This window comes from Carcharhinus amblyrhynchos, chromosome 6, assembly GCF_965287045.1.
Source record: "Carcharhinus amblyrhynchos chromosome 6, sCarAmb.v2.hapA, whole genome shotgun sequence".
Taxonomy (NCBI): Eukaryota; Metazoa; Chordata; class Chondrichthyes; order Carcharhiniformes; family Carcharhinidae; genus Carcharhinus; species Carcharhinus amblyrhynchos.
In genome coordinates this window covers 113,328,652-113,344,891 of record NC_137329.1, presented here as the reverse complement: position 1 = coordinate 113,344,891, position 16,240 = coordinate 113,328,652, and the positions used below count along the sequence as shown (strand labels likewise).

Genomic DNA, 16,240 nt, shown 5'->3' with positions numbered 1-16,240 from the left:
GGTAAGGGGGTCAGTAAATGTTGTGGGGGTGGAGCAATGTCTGCGGGGGACAAGGGGAGGCATTATCCGGCCTGGGAGCGATGTGGCAGGGGAACCGTATTCTGTTATTATTTGTCTGCGCATGCGCAGTTGGAGGCACCGATCGGAGCTGCAGAATTTCAGGGGCGTTAAGCCCCGACCATAGGCTTCTGCAGGGCAATTCAGAATTGCCGATATTTTTTCAGGCAGCGTATAGAGGCGCCTGAGAACAGGTCTAAAAGTCAGATCTGAAACACTCACAGTTTCAAGTCCACCCAATACTTAGAATCAAAGTGGTAAAATGTGGGTTCAATCTCTGCTTCCAAGTCTTGAGTACACAGTCATGGCTGACACCTCAGTGCAGTACTGAGGGAATGCTAGATTGTTAATTATCCCACCTTTTGGATGAGAAATTAACTGAAAGCTTTCATTTTGCTCTCAGGTAAGTCCATGGTGTGAGAAGTAGTGTAATTTTTAAGGCTGCAAGAGCTAACAGTACAATCAGCAGTGATGGACGAGTTCAGCAGCATACAGAAAGGGGGAGGCACATGACAGACAGTTAACTAGGTTACACGAAACAGATAACCGCAGTGATGAGATTAAGCGCAAAATGGGAGTTGAGAGAGTGTTAATTGAAGGAATGACACAATACAAGCCATTTACAGTGTTTAAAGTTAACAAGGTTAACAGCCAAATAAGGGGGAATAACACAATACAAGCCATCACAATGTTTGAAAAACAGTATAAAATGTGCTGCAAATCTATGTAAGGTGTGCCTATTTTGACTAGACACCCGGTCTTGCAAGAACGACAAATAAAATCTTGCTCCTTCAGAACTTGACTTGACTAAATTGTTTAACTGTGAGCTGTGTTTCTCACAATGGTATTATTCAAAGAGGAGCGGAGGAGTTCATTTATCCCTCAACTAACATGGGGCGGCAAGGTGTAACAGTGGCTAGCACTGCTGCCTCACGGTGCTAGGGACACTTGGATTCGATTCCCAGCGTGGCTCACTATCTGCATGAGTTTCATCCGGGTGTTCCGGTTTCTCCCACAGTCCGAAAGACGTGCTGGTTAGGTGCATTGGCCACGCTAAATTCTCCCTCAGTTGTACCTGGAAAGGCACCGTAGCGTGGCGACTAGGGGATTTTCACAGTAACTTCGTTGCAGTTTTAATGTAAGCCTACTTAGGACATTAATAAATAATAAAAAAATTTTTAAAAACCTAGTTATTTATTATACTGCTGTTTGTGGAACATTGCAGCGTGCAAACTCTCTATGTTGCCTAAAACAGGAAGTAAGCTTCATTTAAAATTTAAAAAACTTAGAGTTAGAAGTACTATCTTGGCTGTGACATGTTTTGAGATGTTCTGAGATGGTGAAAGGAGATATAAAAGAGGAAGTAGTCATGGACTAGTAATCCAGAGAGAACCAGGGTAATGCTCTGGGGACCCAGGTTCAAATTCTGCCATAATAGAAGGTAACATTTGAATTCATTAAAAATCTGGAATTAGAACTCTAATGATGGCCATGAAATCACTGTTGTAAAAAAGTCACCTGGTTCGCTTCTGTCCTCTAGGGAAGAAAATCAGCCATCCATACTTGATTTGGCCTATACGTGACTCCAGATCCACGGCAATGTAGTTGACTCTTAACTGCCCCCTCAAGGGCAACTAGGGATGGATAGTAAATGCTGCCCATATCCCAGGAACAAAAAATAAATGTAAAAGCTTTCTTTAAAATTAAGCAAGGACAGCGTGTGGAAGGAAAGATTACACCTACATGGAAAGCACTGTCTATAAATAGTCAAGGTCTGGGAACTACCATAGAATTAAACAAAAATAACCAAGAAGACAAAGTCTTTTCAGTTCAAGTGCCACTCCATTGAGGTAACATTGACATTTATCTCATTTTTAGAAGAAGCATCCAATTAAGTTGTTAATTCTGAATCTCTATTAGAGACTTGTCACGGGGGTGTTCCAGACACATCAGAAAACAACTCCATTGAGATAAGTAACATCCTGTCAAAATTCAGAGCATTGAAAGTCAAATCCCAAATCCGAGTATGAGGGGATTGCCCGGAATGTGAATTGGGAGATACAAGCCAAACTTGGCTGACTACACGTTGCAATTAAGAGGCAAAAAATAACCGTGATTGGAAGAGGAAAGTGTGAAGACTACAAGAGAGATCTAGAAATGTGAGACCTGCCAAATACATCAAGCTCTTTGCAACTGCTATCTGGGACTGAAATCTCAATAGTCGCTTTCACTTGGAAACACTGGGTTGATGATTACTGCCAACGATTACTGTGGATTCTGATGACATAATCACTCATTTAGGCATATCAGTTATAGCGAATGTTAATTGGACAATAGAGGGGGGAGACGAGCGACTCACAGTTAAACATACTAATTATGAAATGGGCCCACCTTTAAGCACCTGGCGTTAGCTTCTATGCCACAAAGAAGTATTCCACAGATAGTTCTTGGCTCCTACTCACAAAAAAATTCCACTCAAAAATGATTTACCGGATAACAAGCAATTTTGTTTGGCATGTCTGTAGTGGTTACCGTACACTCCATTTGATTATTCTTTAAGTGGTTTGAACGCAATTACATATAGAACCAGGTTTGTCAGAGGCATTATTTTAGAGTTACTCCCCTGAGAAGGCATTTGTGAATCGAGCACTTTGGGATTTAAGAGCCCCCAGTGCCTTTTGACTGATTCAACCAAAACAGGTATCTTTGTGTAATATCTGGGGTTAAAGATTTACTTTAACTTGATCTGATTTATTCATGTCACATGTATTAGAATGAATGAAAGGTATGGTTTCTTGCGTGCCATACAGACAAAGCATACCGTTCATAGAGCACGTAGGAGAGAAGGAAAGAAGAGAGTGCAGAATGCAGTGTTACAGTCATAGCTAGGATGTAGAGAAAGATCAACTTAATATAAGGTAAGTCCATTCAAAAGTCTGACAGCAGCAAGGAAGAAGCTGTTGTTGAGTCAGTTGGTACGTGACCTCAGGGGAAGATTTTATGGTCTCACTCGAGCAACACTAGAAATTCCCGACCGCGGTCAACGGACATTCTGTTGTTTGCCCCTCGCCTGCTCCAAATCCGTAACGGGCCGATGGTAGAGTTCCAGTGTCAGACTTTTGTATCACTTTGTAGGGTAAAGGACTCATAGAAACATAGAAGATAGGGGCAGGAGTAGGCCATTCGGCCCTCCGAGCTACTCCGCCATTCATCACGATCGTGGCTGGTCAGCCAACTCAACTGCCTAACCCAGCTTTCTCCCCATAATCTTTGATCCTGTTCACCCCAGGTGCTATTCTAGCCGCCTCTTGAATAATTGAAAATAGTTCCCTTTCTCTCCAAAAAACTGAATGTCACTAAGAATGCTACAAATCACGATGAAAAGATGGGTGATGATGAAAGAAGTACTGATAAGCTACCTCTTGAATACATTCAATGTTTTGGCATCAACTACTTTCTGTGGTAATGAATTCCACAGGCTCACCACTCTTTGGGTGAAGAAATGTCTCCTCATCTTCATCCTAAATGGTCTGTCCTGTATTGTCAGACTGTGAACCCCGGTACTGGACACTCCCACCATTGGGAACATCCTTCCTGCATCTACCCTGTCTAGTTCTGTTAGAATCTCTATGAGATCCCACTCATTCGTCTGAACTCTAGCAAAATCAATCCTAACCTAGTCAATCTCTGCTCATACATCAGTCCTGCCATCCCCGGTAAACCTTTGCCACACTCCCTCGAGAGCAAGAACATCCTTTCTCAGAAATGGAGACCAAAACTGCACACAATAAACTCAAAGGCTAAGTTGCTGTTAAGGCAGACACTTCCAAAGACGTTGCTAATTGGCTGGATGACACAGTCAGTCAGACTACGACAAAGAAAAATAGCTGTGTGTGAATTTATATCAACATTCCAATAAAAGTTATGTTATCTCATAAAATGTTTCCATTATTTTAATGGTGGTAATTGAAATCATTAACATAAAAATCACCCAACTGGAATTGGAGTTATGGATGTTAATGGACAAAATAGAAGCCGATCATGTTAGTTTTAAATTACTTTTGGGGGGAAATATTCTGAAAACAAAAAGTGTTAATACTTTTCATGGGATGGCACGGTGGCACAGTGATTAGCACTGCTGCCTCACAGCACCAGGGGCCTATGTTTGATTCCGAGCTTGTGTCATTGTTTGTGTGGAGTTTGCACATTCTCCCTGTCTCTGCGTGGGTTCCCTCCGGGTGCTCCGGTTTCCTCCCACAGTCCAAACATGTGCAGGTTAGGTGCATTGGCCGCGCTAAATTTCCCCTTAGTGTCAGAGGGATTAGCAGGGCAAGTATGTGGGGTTACGGGAATAAGGCCTGGCTGGGATTGTGGTTAGTGCAGACTCGATGGGCTGAATGGCCTCTTTCTGCACTGCAGGGATTCTATATTGCTATTGGGATAATATCCAGCAAATTGGATTTTACCTCAAAGAGAGCCTTACCCTTCTGCAACTCGTGAAACATGCACCTCATGTGATTGGCAGCAAATTGATCTGCCTGCCTCATTTTACTCATTATTGGTGAGCGATATGGAGTCCAGTCACAATGACAGAGGCAATAGGAGACAACAAGATCAGCCAGAATCTGATCAGTAGGTGGATTCATTTTCTCATAGATGTCAGGTCCCCAACACAGACCAATATGGAAGTCCCAACGCCACCAATGTCATCATATCCAACCTTCCGAGACATGCCGGAGTGTGTGGTGACTTGGGGATTTTTACAGTAACTTCATTGCAGTGTTAATGTTGGCCTACCTGTGATAATAAATAAATAAACATTAAACTCCTAATTGGCTGCCTCCACAGTCGCCAATCAGAAAGTGGGTGGGACAATCAGAGGCCTGCAGAGATGTCAAGCCATTAGCCCTACTGTGGGAGATGGGTGCTGTCGAAGCAGGCAGGCAAATGGGAGAATGGCTTAACTCGGAGGCGCCCTCGGCTGCCTGCTCTGAAGTTATTATAAGGCCCGAATGTAGTAGACCTATGGGTTGGAGAAGGAAGGCCTCCACAGACCAATTCACAGACAAGTCTCTGGCTTTTCCTCTCCACGGCCCTGTCATTGTGGCAAGGAGCCTCTAGCTCTACTGGCCCTCTGGCCTGCAGTCAGGAGGTTGCCTTAATTGAGCCAGGAGTCTCCACACATGGCATTGGGAAGGTACTGGTGTTGGTGAAAAATGGCATCTAAGTGGAGCTTTAATCATACTAATTGGCAGCTACATCCGTGTCATTGGCAGCTCACCTCGGTGAAGGCAGGCAGTCAACACTATTTCCTGTCCAGTAGCCAGGAGGTAGGAATGCATCAGTGGCCCTCTCCATCTCTAAGGTGCCAGGAAAATGTAGCCCCAATGTTGGGGAAGAGCCAATCAGCAGGAGTGCAACTGGTGGCTCGCAGTCCCCATTTATTCGGAGTTGAGAGGAGAATTTGTGCTGCTCTCAATTCCAGAATAAGGCAAGTACAAAGGACCATATTGTCTTTTCTGGTGACCTTCCCTAGTGGTCCCAAAAAGGACAATCACAAGAAACTGATAGAAGCATGTGCTGTGCTTGCTGTGGTCAGTCATAAAAGCATTTTGCAAATGGAGCCTCAAACAGACACTATGTCCAGACATTTACTGACGCGCCTGCCCCAGAATTGGGATGGGCAAGGCTTGTAGAACAGAATTCTCCATTGGTAAGACGGTAAAGTTTTGGCATATTTGTCCTTTATCTATTTCAGCATGTGCTCTGGATGTTTCCAGAACATTCTTTACCAACATTTCCAGAACATTTCTTTACCAAGGGGCGGCACGGTAGCACAGAGGTTAGCATTGCTGCTTCACAGCTCCAGGGATCTGGGCTCGATTCCCGGCTCAGGTCACTGTCTGTGTGGAGTTTGCACATTCTCCTCGTGTCTGTGTGGGTTTCCTCCGGGGGCTCCCGTTTCCTCCCACAGTCCAAAGATGTGTGGGTTAGGTTGATTGGCCATGCTAAAATTGCCCCTGAGCGTCCTGAGGTGTGTAGATTAGAGGGAGTAGCGGGTAAAATATGGGGGTAGGGCCTGAGTGGGATTGTGGTCAGTGCAGACTCAATGGGCCGAATGGCCTCTTTCTGCACTGCACGGTTCTATGATTCTATGAACACAACAGGGAACACATTTTCAACACGGAATGAACATTCCTTAAACGCATCCATTGCCATATTGGAACCATCAATGGTCATATTACATCTATGATCTGTTTTAGTGAGATAAATGCAAAGACAAAAGGCAGAATTTTCCTGCCCCGTCCACCATGGGAATTGTAGCGGATGGGGATGGGGATGAGGGCTGACAGCGGACGGGGGACGGGGATTGGGGGGGGGGGCAGAGAATGGGGGGACGGGGGATGGGGAAACAGGGTGAGGGGAAACATGCAAAGTTCCATTGACCCCGGGAGGGATTTTCCGGGATTTGGGTGAGCGCGGCTGGAAAATCCCGCTCAGGCTGATTGTGGAGCCTACAAATGTGAAGCTATTAACAATCACCAACATCACATTGTCAATGCTGATAGGTGGCAGGATGGCAACAGCGTGTCATCCTGATGCTGGTAGTTACAACAAACCCTTTACAGGCTTGGGAGAATCTACACATTTGCCCTTGGCACTGTTCCTCGGAATGAAATACTAGTGCAGCATCGTCAACGTAGAACAACTCTGACACGGACTCAGAACCCCTTTGTTTTGGGTCTTTAGTGATTAAGGTTGAACAGATTTCTGTCAGTCCTGCTGTATAAATAGATGCTCCCTGTTGATGCCCTGAAGGTAAATGACCGCAACAAAGGTATGCCAGAGAGTGTCAGAGCCAGAGCAGTGTCTTGTTTGACCTCACTGCGGATCTCAAAGTGTTCCTATTGCTCCACCTGGCTGACCTCACCCACCATAGCTGACCTTTTCCATCATGGAAAGGGAAGATCATATTAGAGGAAAGATTGAATAAACTGGGATTATTCACCCTGGAAAGACAGAGGCTGAGAGGCGACCTGATAGAAGTTTATAAAATTATGAAAGGTATAGATAGGGTAAACAGTTGGAAGCATTTTCCCAGGGCAGTAATGACTGCTACAAGGGGCCACAGGTTCAAAGTAAGGGGGGAAATGTTTAGTGGATATGTGTGGGCTTTTTTTTTACGTAGAGGGTGGTGGGGGCCTGGAATGCACTGCCAAGTGAGGTGGTTGAGGCAGATATGTTAGCAGTATTTAAGACTTATCTGGATAGACACATGAACAGGGGGGGTATAAAAGGATGCAGGCAGTTGGTCTAGATAGGACAACGTGATCGGCGCAGGGTTAGTGGGCTGAAGGACCTGTTCCTGCACTGTACTGTTCTTTGAGAAAAGCAAATTACTGCAGATGCTGGAGTCTGAAACCAAAAGAGAAAATGTTGGAAAATCTCAGCAGGTCTGGCAGCATCTGTAAGGAGAGAAAAGAACTGATGTTTCAAGTTCAGATGGACCCTTTGCGAGTTTGGGTCAACCTGACCCAAAGATCATCTGGACTCGAAACATCAGCTCTTTTCTCTCCTTACAGATGCTGCCAGACCTGCTGCGATTTTCCAGCATTTTCTCTTCTGTACTGTTCTTTATTCATTAAACAGGTTCAACGGGCTGACAATTTTCTCCCGCAGATTAAATGGAGTCCTGCTCACATGGTCGAATGCCATGGTGAGATTGGTGATGGCGTTTTATTGGGGTCTCCTTCATTCTCTCCTGCAGCTTCTGGACTGAGAAGATCCTGCGAATTGTAGATCTTCCAGTTCTGAAACCAGTCCAGGATTCGGAATAGATTCATTCAGCCAGCATCTGCAGCTTGGTAAGAGCAATGCGAGCAAATACTTTGCCCATGATATACAGCAGAGAGATATCGCAATTGTTATTCTAATCACTGTGGTTCCTGTACAATCTGTATATTGCGGGGGATATCCTGGGGCACTGCCTCTTGCTCCAGCAGCAGTGGAGAAGTTTGTGCAGGTGCTGTTGGGGTGCCAGTTTCCGTGCTTCATGAGTTCAGGAGAAATATGGTATTAGTCCCTGCTACTTTGTCCATGGCAAGTGAGTCAGTTGCTTTGCTCAGCTCTCCACCATGGGTTTAATAATCAGCACTGCTGTAGAAGGCATGCTATCAATGGTTTCTAGGACTCCCTCCAGTCAAGTTCTCTCTAGGGTGACAATCTTCTTGCTAGAGTACAACTCCACCTATCCCTCCAACTGTTTATGGTGATTAGTAATGGCTCCCCTGTCTTAGATTTCAGTGAAGCCCTTTTCTAATGGATATCTTTTATCCCTTTATACAGTCCCTGCACTGAAAGACATTTGGATATTCTGGCTCAGTTGTAACCAATTATTATTGGTGCAGGACCTAGAAGTCTGCTGGACTTGTAACATCAGGGCAGCTTTCAGAGCAAGTAAGGAAACGAAGTTTAAAGTTTATTTATTAGTCACAAGTAAGGCTTACATTAACACTGCGATGAAGTTACTGTGAAATTCTCCAGCGCTTGTTCGGTTCAATGCACCTAGCCATCACGTCTTTCAGACTATGGGAGGAAACTGGAGCACCCAGAGGAAACCCACGCAAACATGGGGAGAACAGGCAAACTCCACATAGACAGTGACCCAAGCTGGGAATCAAACCTGGGTCCCTGGCGCTGTGAGGCAGCAACGCTAACCACTATGCCACTGTGCCGCCCAAATATCTGACTTCCACCTTCCAACATTTCCCATGCCTAAGTTCATAAATGCCTTACCCCCTCACACAGTGCTCTCTCTCGCTCTCTATCTCTCAACCAGGGTGGCCAACCGTCCCGGATTTTCCAGCAATGTGGTAGAATTTGGCTTTCCGTGTTGCTTTCCTAGCTTTAGTTTCCTGGGATGCCATTTTTCCTGAACCCCCATTGAGTCTGAAACTTTAGGTCGGAATCTTGCCACGCCGGTGGGATTTTCCCATCCCGCCGCAGCGAGCAGAGATTTGGCTGACCACCTAATGTTCTGACTTTGCTGCAGCAGGAGTGTGGCATGAATGGTAGGTAAGTTGACATCCTTAAGATGCGATTTTCTGCCTGCACTCACCCCAAGACCAGAACATCCCACCCGAGGTCAACAGACCTTTGCATGGTCCTGTCCTGCTCGCTACAATCCCCATGCGGGCGGGATGGAAAAATTCCATCACTATTGTCTGCGAATCCACACTGCACAGTTCCACATGCACAGATCCGAGTCCGCACAGCCCCGAGCATTGGCCAGCACTCTTTTCTGAGAGTTGGTTGGCTTTGGCACGTGGGTAGTTTGGGTTAGGGGGTATTCAGCAGGTATCGGGGACTTGGGGCTGTAGCCCCCAGTGGCAGTCTCAGGCCCTATTCATGGAGAGGGTAATTATGAAGCTAATATAATGCAGTAGAGATAGCCTCGGGCTGGGGTCCAGACTCAAATCTGAACACCACCACTTGCTGATGACACCAAGATTGGTGGAATGGCAAATTGCGCGGAGGGTGTGGAGAGTCTGCAGAAGGATCTAGATAGGCTGGGCGAATGGGCCAGGAAATGGCAAATGGAATTTAATGTTGGCAAGTGCGAGGTGGTCCACTTTGGTAGGAATAATGGTAGGAAGGATTATTACTTACGTGGCGAAAAACTGCAGCAGGCGACGGTGCAGAGGGACCTCGGGGTCCTTGTGTCCTTGTGGTCCTTGTGCATGAGTCGCAAAAACCCAGCTTGCAGGTGCAGCAGGTGGTCAGGAAGGCGAATGGGATGATGGCCTTCATAGCGAGGGGGATTGAATATAAAAGTAGGGAGGTCTTGCTGCGGCTGTATAGGGCATTGGTGAGGCCGCAGCTGGAGTACTGTGTGCAGTTTTGGGTGCCGTACGTACGCAAGGATATTTTGGCCTTGGAGGGAGTGCAGAGGAGGTTTACTAGGCTGATACCGGAGTTGAGGGGGTTGAGCTATGAGGAGAGGCTGAATAAACTAGGCTTGTACTCGTTAGAGTTTAGAAGAATGAGGGGAGATCTCATTGAGATGTATAAGATGATGAATGGGATGGATAGGATAGAGGTGGAGAGACTCTTCCCGCTCAGAAAGGACAGTAGGACTAGGGGGCACAGCCTCAAGATAAAGGGGGGGTGGTTTAGAACGGAGTTGAGGAGGAACTTCTTCACTCAAAGGGTGGTGAATCTCTGGAATTCTCTGTCCATTGAAGTGGTGGAGGCTGCCTCGCTAAATATTTTTAAGACGCGGGTTGATGGGTTTTTGATAAGCGAGGGGATTAAGGGTTATGGGTAGAGGGCGGGAATGTGGAACTGAGCCACGACAGATCAGCCATGATCTTATTGAATGGCGGGGCAGGCTCGAAGGGCCAGATGGCCTACTCCTGCTCCTATTTCTTATGTTCTTACCACCCCGACCCGATTCCTAAGTCACAGCAGCACCCCAATCTCCTCCTGTGGTCCCCCCCTTGGTGAAGTCTCCCCTTTTTCCCCCAGAATTGGTCACCCTGCTCTCGGGGATGGCACAGTGACACAGTGGTTAGCACTGCTGCCTCACAGCTGCCAGGGCCCTGGGTTCAATTTCCAGTTTGGGTCACTGTCTGTGTAGAGTTTGCACATTCTCCCCATGTCTGCGTGGGTTTCCTCAGGGTGCTCTGGTTTCTTCCCACCGCCCAAAAGACATGCTGGTCAGGTGGATTGGTCATGCTAAATTCTCCATCAGTGTAACCGAACAGGCACTAGGCTGTGGCGACGGGGAGATTTTCATAGTAACTTAATTGCAGTGTTAAGGTAAGCCTACTTGTGACAATAATAAAACAAAACTTAAAAAAAAACCACCATGAGCAGTACCTCAGTTAATATAGTTTTGCATTAAATGATGTTTTTCACTGGTTAAATGTATCATGCATAACCAATCACTGGAGCGATAAGGCACAAGCTGACACAATTGAGCCCTTTTGTTTAGTATGTGGTTGTGAAAAAGCACCAGTGAAAGAATCCTCTGTGAAACCCTCATGCATATTCATCATAAACTGACAAAGCTTATCAATGTTTTCCTTTCCCAAGTACAATAATTTAACTTGCTAATTTAATCACAGATCAAATGTAGTCTGCTTAAAAATTGGGCCTACAATGATAATCCACAATCTAAAACACTCTATTAATAAAGTTTTCCCACGATCATGCGCTTTTAGGGCAATTAACGTCTACCTGTCCAAGTACATGATTTAAATGATCATTCCCAAAAAAAACTGGACCATTTCCTATCTTTTGTCAATTTAATCGAATACCCCTTTGACTTTTTTTTAAGGTAGGTTGGCCATAATGTTCTGCAGCTAAGCCTACCGAAATCTAAAATAGGTTCAAAACACTACATATATTTTGTTCATCTCCAACCAAAGAGTTGTGCACTATATTACATGTGCAAGCCCACACCGGGTGTTCATCACTATTGCTCTGTAAAATAGAATTTGGCAAGGACATCTGTCAGCACGCTACTTTGTGTTAGCCTGAGCCAGTGATAGTATTAGGGCCTATTTCACTTTAAACCAAACATCCACCCAGTTCAGGTTTATTTGCTAAACGTGCTTTGTACTAATCCAGATTTAAACCATTGGTTTTGACAGCCTGTGCTCTTACCTTTCATGTTCAGATTCTTGCATTTTGTGCTGTCCTGATTCATGTTGTGGCTTTACAGAGCCCTCCTTTTTCCCTCTCTCTCTCTCTCTCTCCTGTTGTCTCTGTGCTCTGGACTGTGTCAAACTGGTGCATTTGTGGCAGTCACAGTGTTTTCATGCAGCTTTCCTTCCATTGGCCTCTTGTTTTATCCAGGATTTTGTTGTACGAAATCTCCGGGCTGAGTCATTTGCTTGAGTCAAGCACTTAGCCCCGACTGTCCTTTCGGTTTGCCACACACTCGATATTTGGATTATATTTCAAGAGCTACTTCATCACTCCAGCAGCAGAAGGTTTGTCAGGTTTATTAAACTGCACTGTATCCTCGGTTTAAATTGTTACTTACGGAAATTCCCCGAGCTTCTGAGGGTTATGTTATTCCCGAACAAAGTAAGCATCATTACAAAAGGAGGGGCAGCTGCTCGTTTAGCTAATTAGTTAAAGCGGTATTGTCACAAATTAATTATTTAAAGCACTTCCTAAAATAATCCTACTCTGAAGCAGAACATGATTTTAAATATCTTTTAGCTCCCATCTGAGACTTTTTGTTAAGGTTTATCTCGCACGATCAATTTGCTATATATTGACAGCTCGTTAGACAAAACTCTATGCAATTGCATCCATAATTAACGGCCTGTGATAAACTAAACAGCTACTGCCGCAGATCCAAAATTGGAGCTGAGGCAATTATTTCTTTAATGTTAACAGTTACTTTAAGGTACGTTTCAGAATTTACTTGTAAAATGTTTCAAGGCAAAATAGCCCCAGCTTTCTTTTCACAGAATAGGTTTCTGATCGATAAGGCCATACAAAATAGCATTTGTACTTTCGAGGATTCGGGTGGCACACTGGTTACACTGCTGCCTCACGGCATCAGGGATTTGGGTCCGATTCTCAGCTTGGGTCACTGTCTGTGCGGAGTCTGCACGTTCTCCCCATGTCTGCATGGGTTTCCTCCGGGAGCTCTGATTTCCTCCCAACTGAAAGATGTTTTGATTAGGTGCGTTGTCCATACTAAATGCTCCCTCAGTGTACCCGAACAGGCACCGGAGTATGGCAACTAGGGGATTTTCACAGTAACTTCATTGCAGTGTTAATGTCAGCCCATTTGTGATATTGATAAGTGAACTTCTAAATTAATGGCTCTGGCCTTGTGTCACCCCAACCTTCCTGTGACAACAGCTCTCTGATCCCACAGAACAGGGAGCTGCTGGGATCAGAAGTAAGCTCAGTGTCCTACCTTATCGCCACCCTGATAAACCTGCCAGGGCTCTTACACCCCATGGCCCCTCATGCATGTTAAAATTCAAACAGGCCTGGAAAAAAATTTCTTTAATCATCTTAACAAATTCTCCATCACGGTTTTGAAGAAGCGCACACTGTTTGTCCAACATGTCGTTCACTGGTGGTAAATTATACACCCAATGTCATAGGTTAGGACAAAATAGCGCGGGTGCTGGAATCTGAAACAAAAGAACATAAGAACATAAGAAATAGGAGCAGGAGTAGGCCATCTAGCCCTTCGAGCCTGCCCCGCCATTCAATAAGATCATGGCTGATCTGTTGTGGCTCAGTTCCACTTTCCCGCCCTCTCCCCATAACCCTTAATCCCCTCTCTTATCAAGAACCCATCAACCCGCTTCTTAAAAATATTTAGCGAGGCAGCCTCCACCACTTCAACGGGCAGAGAATTCCAGAGATTCACCACCCTTTGAGTGAAGAAGTTCCTCCTCAACTCCGTTCTAAACCGCCTCCCCTTTATCTTGAGGCTGTGCCCCCTAGTCCTACTGTCTTTTTTGAGCGGGAAGAGTCTCTCCACCTCTATCCTATCCATCCCATTCATCATCTTATACGTCTCAATGAGATCTCCCCTCATTCTTCTAAACTCTAACGAGTACAAGCCTAGTTTATTCAGCCTCTCCTCATAGCTCAATCCCCTCAACTCCGGTATCAGCCTAGTAAACCTCCTCTGCACTCCCTCCAGGGCCAAAATATCCTTGCGCAGGTGCGGCGCCCAAAACTGCACACAGTACTCCAGCTGCGGCCTCACCAATGCCCTATACAGCTGCAGCAAGACCTCCCTACTTTTATATTCAATCCCCCTCGCTATGAAGGCCAGCATCCCATTCGCCTTCCTGACCACCTGCTGAACCTGCAAGCTGGGTTTTTGCGACTCATGCACAAGGACCCCGAGGTCCCTCTGCACCGTCGCCTGCTGCAGTTTTTCGCCACATAAGTAATAGTCCTTCCTACCATTCTTCCTACCAAAGTGGACCACCTCACACTTGCCAACATTAAATTCCATTTGCCATTTCCTGGCCCATTCGCCCAGCCTATCTAGATCCTTCTGCAGACTCTCCACACCCTCTGCACAATTTGCCTTTCCCCCAGTCTTGGTGTCATCAGCAAATTTCGACACCCTGCACTCGGTTCCCTCCTCCAGATCACCTATATAAATGGTAAATAGCTGAGGCCCCAGCACCGACCCCTGGGGCACCCCACTAGTCACCAACCACCAATCCGAATAGCACCCATTGATCCCCACTCTCTGCCTCCTATTTGACAACCAATCCTCTATCCACGCTAACACCCTACCCCCAACTCCATGTCCCCTGACCTTCTGCAATAACCTCTTGTGAGGTACCTTGTCAAACGCCTTCTGAAAATCCAGAAAGACCACATCCACCGGCTCTCCTCTATCCACTGCCCTAGACACATCCTCATAGAACTCCAGTAAATTTGTCAGACACGACTTCCCTTTAATGAAACCGTGTTGCGTCCGCCCTATCAAGCAATTCCCTTCAAGATGCCTCGCAATTTCCTCCTTAATGACGGATTCTAACATTTTACCTACCACAGACGTTAAACTAACCGGCCTATAATTCCCCGCCTTTTGCCTGGCACCCTTCTTAAACAACGGCGTAACATTAGCCGTTTTCCAATCTTCCGGCACTTCCCCGGAATCCAGCGACGTCTGGAAAATAACCACCAAGGCATCCACTATAACCTCCGCCATTTCTTTCAGAACGCTCGGATGCATTCCATCCGGTCCTGGGGACTTGTCCACAATCAGACAGTGTCTTAACAAGTCTGACAGCATCTGTGGGGAGAGAATAGAGCCAACGTTTCGAGGCTGGATGACCCTTCGTCAGAGCTCACAGTAACAGCAGAAGTTGGTTTTGTCCTCACCCTACACAGTTCTTGATTCCCACCCGTCTCCAATGCTAAATGCCATGGAGCCATAAAATCCCAGCCTGTGATCAGGAAATCGAGTTTGGTGTGTGAACGTTTTGGAGATACATCACTTAAATGCAAATTTCAACTGCCAATGGCGTTATACTCCCAGTTTCTAAAATAACTAATCAGAGTTAACAAAACATAATTGTAATAAGGAGTCCTTACTGGAACTGTTTCTCTAAATTCAATTTATTTTATGATCCAATGCAAATGACTCTTCCACTACGCCTAATTTAACACAGATATCGAATGCAATAATATATTTACAGATGCACCATAGAAAGAATTCTTTCTGGTTGTATCACAGCTTGATATGGCTCCTGCTGTGTCCAAGATAGCAAGAAACTACCAAAGGTCATGAATGTAGTCCAATCTATCACGCAAACCAGCCTCCCACCCATTGACTCTGTCTACAGTTCCCACTGCCTCAGCAAAGCAGACTACATAATTAATGACCCCATGCATCCCGGACATTCTCTCTTCCACTTTCTTTCGTCAGGAAAAAGATACAGAAGTCTGAGGTCATGTACCAACTGACTCAAGAACAGCTTCTTCCTTGCTGCCATCAGACTTTTGAATGGACCTACCTTGCATTAAGTTGATCTTTGTCTACACCCTAGCTATGGCTGTAACACTACATTCTGCAGTCTCTCAATTCCTTCTCTATGAACGATATGCTTTGTCTGTATAGCGCGCAAGAAACAGTACTTTTCATTGTATCCCAATACATGTGACAATAAAAAAATCAAATCAAAATTTGTTTCTGAAAAACATTGCCATCTGTACTGTTCTCTATAATGTCAGCCAATATGTATTTACCTATACATATAATAAAGCCAATTCTCCCCTTGTCTGTGTGGATTTCCTCTGGGTTCTCCAGTTTCTTCCCACAGTCTGAAAGATGTGCTGGTTAGGTGCATTGACCATGCTAAATTCACCCTCAATGTACCCGAACAGGCACCAAAGTGCGGCGAGTGGGGCATTTTCACAGTAACTTCATTGCAGTATTAATGTAAGCCTATTGGTGACACTAATCAATAAATTTAAACTTAAAAAACTTAAACTTAAAGTTGCTTTTTAGAAACGGGAGTTATAGAGATGAGGCAGGAGTTTTTGAAATAGCTTTTCTTCATATGGTTTGAAGATGGAATGAGCACATCCATACAAAGGTAATTTTTAAAGCTATGAAAGAATATTCAAGTAAAATGATGTGCTAAACTGTGTGACCTGATAAATGGGA

At 45.2% G+C, this 16,240-nt stretch overlaps 1 protein-coding gene across 1 annotated transcript in view; it reads right to left on the bottom strand.

The window, feature by feature from the left end:
- The window catches only part of tmem117 (transmembrane protein 117), a 283,717-nt gene extending 271,689 nt beyond the window's left edge, over window positions 1-12,028 (bottom strand). The window contains exon 1 of the mRNA XM_080191236.1: window positions 11,728-12,028. Within this exon, the coding sequence (XP_080047362.1) occupies window positions 11,728-11,770 (43 nt within the window). The 5' untranslated portion in view covers window positions 11,771-12,028. The remainder of the gene's footprint in view (window positions 1-11,727) is intronic.
- Between the last annotated feature and the right edge of the window lie 4,212 nt (window positions 12,029-16,240).